This window comes from Gracilinanus agilis, chromosome 4 (genome assembly GCF_016433145.1).
Source record: "Gracilinanus agilis isolate LMUSP501 chromosome 4, AgileGrace, whole genome shotgun sequence".
NCBI classification, from domain to species: domain Eukaryota; kingdom Metazoa; phylum Chordata; class Mammalia; order Didelphimorphia; family Didelphidae; genus Gracilinanus; species Gracilinanus agilis.
The window spans coordinates 230906018-230915839 of NC_058133.1; the positions used below are offsets into that span (position 1 = coordinate 230906018).

The 9822-nt window shown below is 36.9% G+C and overlaps 1 protein-coding gene across 1 annotated transcript in view; it reads right to left on the reverse strand.

The window, feature by feature from the left end:
* CCDC40 (coiled-coil domain containing 40) overlaps window positions 1-6913 on the reverse strand; it is a 101355-nt gene extending 94442 nt beyond the window's left edge. The window contains exons 1-4 of the mRNA XM_044674330.1: window positions 6885-6913; window positions 5167-5230; window positions 3037-3354; window positions 1268-1400 (exon numbers count right to left, since the gene is read on the reverse strand). Coding sequence (XP_044530265.1) covers window positions 1268-1400; window positions 3037-3354; window positions 5167-5230; window positions 6885-6913 — 544 coding nt within the window. The remainder of the gene's footprint in view (window positions 1-1267; window positions 1401-3036; window positions 3355-5166; window positions 5231-6884) is intronic.
* Between the last annotated feature and the right edge of the window lie 2909 nt (window positions 6914-9822).

The following is a 9822-nucleotide window of genomic DNA, read 5'->3' on the forward strand; positions in this document are numbered from 1 at the left end:
GAGAGAGAGAGAGAGAGAGAGAGAGAGAGAGAGAGAGAGAGAGAAAGAGAGAAGGCCACTGTCTGGAGAGACATCTCAAAAACAGTGTACATTAATGCTCAAATTTACTCAGAATTTATAGGGATCCAACACAATGCTATCTCTTCTTTCCCACCATCTGAGTATGACATAATGCTTTTGTACGTTATATTTCTTTATCTTGTTCTATCTGGGAACATTCCTTAAGTTTGCAATTTCTCAGTTGAGTCAAAATTTAGGCCTGTCTAAGGTTTTTCAGGCTGTAACATTTCTCATGTAATTGATAAAATAAAAACATCCTTATTTTAAAAAATAAAATGAGCTAGAGAAGGAAATGGCAAACCACTATAGTATCCTTGCAAAAAAAAACCCAAATGGGTTTTGGAAGACTCAGGCATGACTGAAATGATTGAACATCAACCACCTTAATTTCTTAGGCTGTTGTTGAAATTAGTTTTTTTCTTTCTGGTTATTTCTTTTGAGGGTCTTCTAATCCATGATATGTGTTATTGTTGTATTGCAGACTTTCTCCCTTCCAGCTTGCTCATTTATTTATTTTTAAATAGTACAAGATATTCTCTAGGTTTCTTTTATTCTCTTCTTTCTCTCTCTTCCTTCCTTCCTTCCTTCCTTCCTTCCTTCCTTCCTTCCTTCCTTCCTTCCTTCCTTCCTTCCTTCCTCCCTCCCTCCCTCCCTCCCTATCTATCTAACTATCTATCTATCTATCTATCTATCTATCTATCTATCTATCTATCTATCTATCTATCCCATTCTATCTGGCAGCTAAGTGGATAGCATGCTGGACTTGGAGTCAGAAAGATCCTGGACAAATCATTTAACCTGTTTGTCTCAGTTTCCTTCATTGTAAAATGAGGATATTAATAATACTCACTTCTTAGAGTGGTTGTAAGGACTAAATAAGATAAAATGTTTGTATGGCAGAGTGTTTGGCACATGATAGGTGCTTAATAAATGCTTATTTCTTTCTTTCCTATCTATTTATGTACATAGCATAGATTAAAGAACCAGGCTTTTTGTAGCTCTTCACTTTGTTATCTTGCTGGAATTCCTATTATTATTTTTGAGGGACATAATAGGAAGTCTGGTTCTCTTGTAACCTATTATTCCACCATTTTTTTTTCCGGGAAGTCCCAATATGTTCTAAGTTCATTTAAATGTGATCAAGAGGCTCAAACATTGGCCAAGGATGATGTTAATAAAGGATACTTCCAGTGTTAGTTATTGTTACCTGCTTGAACCTGGTCTGGTGCCTCTGATGTCCCTGGAGTGCTCCTATCTCTTGAAGATGGCCTTAAAATACTCTTTCCCCTGGCCCTTTCTATCTTGGACAACTCATCTCTGAATAAACGGTCTATATTTTCCTGCAAAAGAAATAAATCTTCTGAGCATCAGTTTATAAAGAATGTTTAAATATATTATTACCACTCTATAATGGAAAAAATTTTGGACTTTGAATGAAGAGATTTAGGTTGATATCCCAGCTCTGACCTTTAATAGCTGTTCAGTTCTGAGCAATTCATCTCATCTTGCTAAGACAGCTTCCTCCTTTGTAAAATGGAGACAATAATCAAGGTACAGTGGATAGAATGTTGTACTTGGGAAGATATGAGTTCTAGTTCTGCCTCTGACATTTGTTAGCTCCATAAGGCACTCTTGGAACCTCAGACAATGTGGAAGGAGTTCCCACACTGATAAAAATCACCGGTCCTTGAATGACATATTGAGCTATTGATATAATTCTTAAATTCCCTCTCTCAAAAGTTTATTGAGAGGAAAGTGCTTTGTAAATCTTAAATATAGAAATGTGAGTTATTATTATTCCTTCTGCCAGATTCATTCAGTAACACTAATTACTATCATTTCAGATGATCACTACTTTGAAGCCACCTTCATCATTTTAAATTAATTTAATTTTTTAACTTAATTAGAATAAAACAAACATTTCAATAAACAAAGATAAGCAAGAGTATTACAAGAAAGGATCAATTCTCTAGTTTCTCATATATATAACTTATTTTTAAAAATAAATGTGCATTTATATTAAATTTAATAAAAGAGTAACAAAATAGCTTTTTTATTTGTTCCACATTTCTTTTTATTTTCTCTTATGCATTTCAAAAATGTTTTATTGATTTCCTTATTTGCATCTCTTTCACTAGCCTTTTCTCTGCATTTGCTTTTGGTGAATTCCTCTAAAAAAAGAAGATTCTTTTAGGAAGTTTTCCTTGATTGACAACAACCACTATCCAGACTATCTCTGTCCAGACCCTTATATATCCTTCAAGTAAAGTTGCCTTTGTATTTATTATTTAATAGTACACATAAGAAAGATACTTTCGCATTTATTACATATTTGCTGTATCTCCCTTGTTCTCAGATTTTTTTTAAAGTGTAACTGGGATATATAGAATTCTTAAAAAAAATCTTAAAAAATATGGTGGCTTCTGTTTCAAATATCAAGGTAAAGAGTAAAGTAAGCAACTATCATTTTCATAAATTCTCAAATTTTATTATAAGGGTCTTTTAAATAAGAGATCAAAATTAATTATTTTCTCTGTTTCTAGCAGTAAGAACTAAGTAAAGAAAATAGCTCTTCCTTAGGGTTATTTTGCAAAATTTGTATGTTTCCTAGATGTCAGATTTAGTGTGGACACCCAATCAGTATCTGAACTCCTGAACTCAGATAATACACAAACCTCGGCCACCTCAGGAAGAGGGATTACAAGTATGTACCATCAAGCCTGCTTTACCTTTCTCAAGTTCATACATAAAATAGAAACTTGTCTTTATACCTTTTCTTTGATACAAGCTATGTTGGTTTTAACAAATTTGTTTAGAATATACTGTAGAAAGCAGAATCTAAGCTTAAAATCTTATGTATAAGATTTCTAATTTTAACAGAGAATGTATTTAATATTTTGCAGCATTATGTTTTGAATACACTGATGCACTCAATGGGGAAAGAAATATGTTAAGACAGAATTCTGGCTCACTTACTAGTTGAAGTGAAGCTTGAATGGCAGGAGAAATTTGGGGTGGCTCTGTGGAACTGACTTCTCTTTGTTCTATTAAACTGGGCTCCTCAGCTGTTGAACTAGGCTCCTCTGTTGGTTCTACTGAGCTGAGTCTCTCTGTTGGTTCTGTTGAGCTGGGTTCCTCTATTGGTTCTGTTGAGCTTTCCTCCTCTATTGATTCTATTGAACTGAGCTCCTCTCTGGATTCTGTTAAGGGGGGTTCCCTTTGTCCTGGAGATAGTTCACTGACCTCCTCTTGGGCTGGCTTTTTTTCTTCATAGTCTTCTTCACTGACCACTGGCTGTACCATCAGAAGCAAAAATAGGGCAGATCAGCATAATGAGGAAACGGAGTAATTATGCTAACTCATGAAATAATTAGATTGAAAGAATGCTGGGATTAACAAAATGGCTACATTTTAAGCTTATTTGCCTTTTTTTTTTAAAGCTTTAACCAGATCTGCCCAGGCTACTAAAGTAGATAGATAATTTATAGATCTAGATTGATGTTAAGTGACTAAGTCAGCATCATATAGCAAGTGAGTGTTAAGAGTTGGGAAGTGAGCAGAAGAATCTTGACACGTAGATCAGTTTTTTATGCACAAGACTGCCTCTTATAACCTATTTATCCTGGTTAATCATATTTTCTTCTTTTGAAAAAAGTATTTGGCTTCAAATAATTTAGGAAATTTTTATTCTTTCATAACAAGTCACTACATAAATACAACTTTCAGTTATTTAAAATCATATGACTTTATAAATAAAATCAAAGCTTATATAATAAGGGAAAAGACTTGTACAAAAATATTTATAGCCATGCTCTTTGTGATGGCAAAAAATTGGAAAATGAGGGGATGTCCTTCAATGGGGAATGGCTGAACAAACTGTGGTATCTGTTGGTGATGGAATACTATTGTGCTAAAAAGAATAATGACCTGGAGGAATTCCATGTGAAGTGGAACGACCTCCAGGAATTGATGCAGAGTGAAAGGAGCAGAACCAAGAGAACCATATACACAGAGATGGATACACTGTGGCACAATCGAATGTCATGGACTTCTCTACTAGCAACAATGCAATGATCCAGTCTGGGGACTTATGAGAAAGAACACTATCCATATCCAAAGAAAGAACTGTGGGAGTAGAAATGCAAAAGAAAAACAACTGCTTGATCACATGGCTCAATGGGGATATGATTGTGGATGTAGACTCTAAATGATCATTCTATTGCAAATATTAATAATATGGAAATAGGTTTTTATCAAAGACACATGTAAAACCCAGTGGAATTGCTTGTTGGCTATGGGAGGGAGGAGATGGGAGAAGGGGAGGGAAAGAACATGATTCATGTAGCTATGGGAAAATGTCCTAAATTAATTAATTAAATAGATGAACTTATTTTAAAAAATCAAAGCTTCTTGGCAATGTCAAAGTTATGTAAAGGTTATATGATGATACAAGACATTTTCCTGGTAGCAGCTTATTTAAAGTCTTAGTGGGGAAAACAACCTAAATCATCCAAGTCAAAATAAGAGGCAAAACTATCTATCTTGTGAAGGAAAATAATTTTATAAGAAAATTAAAGCATACAAAACTGACTCCTAGTTTAAAATTTTCTATTGTTTTTAAGACATGTTCTAAAGTAGTGTCATGTGGCAGTCTGTCTTTCCTAACCAATTCCATTCATCTTGTTTCTTAGGCTTCTGTTTCTAATTGTTCTAATCTGAAAGCAATAGGACAGGAGATTTACATACTTGACTATAGTTTCTCTTTGGTAAATTGTTTCCTAAGCACATTTCCTAACAAGAACTAAGGCTGAATTAAGTTGCTAGGAAAACTAACCCTTCTATTCTTCAAAGCCACCATTATAACTTTGCTAAGTATATGGAATTTTCCTTAACATACTACATGGCACAGAAGGAAATTGGAAAATTGACAAGAGTTAAGTAGTAGTAGAATCTCTCCCTATATGCTTAACCAGAATCTGGCACACTAAGGAATAGGACTGATATCTCTATGTTCTATGGACAAGGCAAGAGGGATGTATAAAGTCCTTGGGCAAGTTTTCATTATCTTGAATGTCTTACATTAATTATAAATATCTGTAAATTTACCTCATACTCTTCTATTTGCTGTTCTTCTACACCTTCAGAAATTGATTCAGTTTCTTCTTCGGACCTAGTTTCAATTAAACAAACAATGAAATAACAGTGATTTGAAAAGTGAAAAAGAGCAATGCATCTGGATAAAATGAGATATAAAATATCATCTTAAATATGCTTATTTGTGTGATAAAACTGAGAAAATACAATAGCCAGAGAAAAATATACCAGAAAGACAACAATCTTCTAACTTCTTTTCAATTTCTCCATGTAGGAATGTTATGATAACCCTTTCTAGGGCAGCAGATAACCTGTGTAACATTATAAAAAGTCCAATTCTGCTCTGTAGAGTGATGGAGTTTCTATCCCTTTTTAACAAAGAATAAAGGACTGGAAATTCATACTGGGTTTTTAAAAAAATAAATCTCCATTCTCATTAGCTCTAAATACATTGCTATTTCTCACCAAATACCAAGCCTTAATTATAAGGATTTATGATGCAGTTGGGGAGGGAGGATATCAACTACATTCTCAGCACGAGGAACATGTGACTTCCAATAGCCTCTGTAATATCTCTCTCTCTCTGTCTTTTTTTAAACTCTTATCTTCCCTCTTAGAGAATCTCTCTCTCTTCTCTCCCTCTTTCCCTGTTTTTCTCTCTCTTTTTTTAAAACTCTCATCTTCCCTCTTAGAATTAGTATTGTGTATTGGTTCCAAGGCAGAAAAGCAGCTAGGGCTAGGCAATGTAGGGTAAATGATTTGCCCAGGGTCACACAGGTAGGCATTGTCTTAGACCAGATTTGAACCTAGGACCTCTCAACTCTGGGACTGACCCTAAATCCACCAACCTACCCAGCTGCCCCTCTCTCTGCTATACTTTAGGGCTAGAATAGACCATCCCTATCTTTCTATGATGTTTCAGGTATTGTAGGGCCTAAGATCAAAGGTGGGGCAGGGAGAAGAATAAATGATCTCTTAATGTCTAATGTAACATAATGTAGTATGTTAATGTCATTTATGTAGTCTATGACTTTAAAGGTGATTCACTATAAATCAGCTTTTAAGGGGATTTAGTTTCCTCACCCGTAAAACGAAAGGGTTGCACTAAATGAACTCTAAGATCTCTTCCTTAGAGAAAAGGGAAGGGAAATGGGAAAGAGAGGGAAAAGAATGAGAGAAAGAGAAGCGAAAGAAAAGAGAACAGGGAAAAGAGTTGGAGAAAAGGGAGAAGGGGGGCAGAAGTGGAAACAAGAGAGAGAGGAAGGTTAGATGAGAGTGCATCTTCCCATATTATTTTTAGTAAATATATTGGAGCTCTCAAGTAGACCAGTGTTAGAAGTAGAAGTTAAATGTGTTCTGAACTAACATTAAATAAATTCATTTTCTACTTGAATATAAATCAGGATTGCCTGAATTTCACATTCTGTTGGAATCTCTTAGCGTTTGTGGATAAAGAGGGGGAGCAGGGCAAGTAGAAATACACTTGAGGGTCAGAGAAGGAGACAGGGAACTGAACAAAAAAGCCTAAGCGAAAAGATGGGGAGGAAAGCTTTGTATACAAGAAAAGGTCAGAAGGGGAGAGGCCCAGGCCCTGGAAGAGAGAAAGAAAAGCTTGAGGAAGAAAGATACTGATCCCTCCCAGAACTTCCTGCTCTGATTCTCAGAGATATCCCTCCATCCACCGAACCCCTTCCCCCGTTTCCCATCAACATCCCAGCAGTTCCCCTCACCCAGGATCTTCCTCTCTAGGCTCAGCCATCTTCCGTTGCTAAGAGACGCAGTCAACATCCGCGGGCCAAGTCTCTTTTGGAAGGAACCATTCTCAACAGACCTTAAGTCCACCCCTTTGTTCTTATCTGAAATGGAGTAGTCCGCTCTCTAGTCTCCTTTCATTCTTTCCTCTTTATCTTCTCCCTCCTTCTCTCAAAGACAGAAACAGCTGGAACTAGAAATCCTGGTTGTTCTGACTAGAGCCTATGAATAAAGAACGACACTTATGTTCAGTGACTGATTTATCTATAACTACACTTCATGGTTGCTGCCTGTGAGAAGCATTTCTTTAATAACATAAACCTTTGACTAGCTCATCATGATATTAAATTCACAGGACCCATAGCTTGTTGATTTGTTTGGGTCAGTTAGGGGAAAGGGTACATATTATTTAATGGTACTTGAGAAATGTCCTGGCTGGGCTTCTCTGTTTACTGTATGAAAATAAGCATTTATATAGATTACATACCCCTACTGTGTGTAAGGCACTGTGTTGAGTAAGTTTTAAGAATGTTCTCTCATGTAAAAACTCACAACAACTATGCAAGGTGTTATTATCCTTACTTTTGTTTGTTTTGAATTCAGGGAAGTGCTATTTGGAAGTGTCTAGCAGACTCCCTATGGACACATGGGGACTTTGAGACTACATTTCCCGTGATCCCTATGGGTTTCCGGTTTCTGGTTTCCTGTTTAAGGAGTGGGGACGTCCATCGTCCCCACGTATGGGGAAATTTAAATTCGGAGGAGGGCCTAGAGAAAGCTTTTTTTTCTGGGTTTTGCAGAGTGTCTGGCTGGCGTACCAGAGGGACAGGATGGGCTCCAGCGATAAATTTAAAAGATAAGCGCGGTCATATATATATTTTACCAACATGGCCATGGTTTTAATTAAACTACTAATTTCTCTTATTATATCAGTCTTTATCATTTTTAATCATAACACTTTACAGTGAGAAAACTGAAACAAACAGAATATTTGTGATTTGCTTAGGTACGTATAGCTAACATGAGTCTGGAGCTGGATTGAACTCCGTTTTCCTGACTTTGAACTTAACCATCTGTTGATTGTAATTGGTGAACAAATGGCAGAAATGGAAATGGAAAAATGGGATATATGTACTAGCTAGATCTGATTGTTACTGACCTGGCAGTGAACCTAGGATTCCTAGAACTTCACCAACTTCCTGAATATCATCTGGGATAGATGGGAGTTCAGGGTCAGGAACAATCTACCTTGCCCCATGGATCCATTTTAAAAAAAGAAAACCCTTACCCTTCTTAGAATCAGAACTGTGTATTGCTTCCAAGACAGAAGAGCAGTATGGACCAGGCAATGGGGGTTAAGTGACTTGCCCAGGGTCATACAGCTAGGAAGTGTCTGAGATCAGATTTTAACCTAGGAACTCCCGTCTCTAGACCTGGCTTTCAATCCAAGTCATCTAGCTACCCATCCTCTTCCCCTTCTCCCCCATGGACCCATTTTTGAATCTCCTTTGTTTCTTCCTCATGTTAAGCTCACCAACCACTAAAATCTCCTCCAAGGCTCTGTCTTGGATTCTTATTTCCCTTGCTTGTTGATCAGCTTCTATTGAACTGGATGTCCTAAAGGGATCTTAACTCAACATGTCTAAGGTAAAAACTTATTGTCTTTCTTCCTAACTTTATCCTCCTTTGAACTTCCCTACTGTTGCTGAGAGTACCATTATCTTCCCAGTCTCACTCATCTCACATATCTAATCCTTTGCCAAATGTAGTTTCTACCTCAACATCTCTCTCATAGATCCTTGTCACCTATTGCCTGAACTAGTACAATATCCATTTGACTAGTCACCATATTTTTCTTTTCCCACACCAATTCATCCTTCTCTTAGCTGCCAGGTGATTTTTCTAAATTGTAGGTCTGACCATGTTATACCTTACTCCCTTGTTCAATAAATTCAAGAGGCTCCCTCTTACCTTTGGGATTGCATATAAATAACTCTTGTCATTTAAAAGTCTTCTTGGCCTGGCCTCTCCTACTTTTCCAACCTTCTTACACCTTTTTCCCTCTCTTCTTATTCTATTATATTGGTCTATTTGCTGTTCTTGAAACATGACTTTTCATCTCTATTTCTTGTTCTTTTGCATTGGCTGTCCTTTCAATGCCTGAAAAACTGTGCCCCCCTCACTTCTGCCTCTTGGTTTCCCTGGCTGACTTCAAGATTCAACTTAAGCATCATCTTCTGTACATGGCATTTCCTAGTCTTTCAAGGCTATTAATGCCTTCCCCTCTAGACTGCTTTCCATTTACTCTTTTTATGGCTTTATGAAGCTATACATTTGCATGTTGTTTCTCCCTCTGAAATATAACTTCCTTGAAGACAGGTACTATTTTTGCCTTCCTTTTTACCCCCAGTTTAGCCCAGTGTCTGGTGTATAGTAAGTGTGCCTACTAAATGACTGTTGATTCCTAAAGGAAATGCTCAGAAAGTGCAGGAACAAGTGTTTCTGACATCTTTGTATCACTGCTTGGCATCTCCTCATTTCCCATCTGGCTGCACTCATTGTACTTCTCTGGCTTCTCCATCACATCCTCAGCAAACTCATCACTGAGAAATCTCATCATCTTGAAGATCCAATCAATCTTATTACTCACCCATCAACTTTGCCCCTCCGATTAGAGGGTGGAACCATAAACTACCTTTAATGAGGGGAACAGGACTAGCATCTCATTTCTCACCTGGTTGCTCTTTTTGGTCTTCTTTTTTTGTCTTCTCCATACTCCTGTGCCTACTGCCTAGCTTCTCCCACATCCCTACCTCCTTTTCAGCTTTTGTTTGTTTTCATCTCCCTATTATATTGTAAGTTCCTTGCCTTTTTCATAGTAGGACAATATGTGACACACAGTAGGCTCTTAATAAA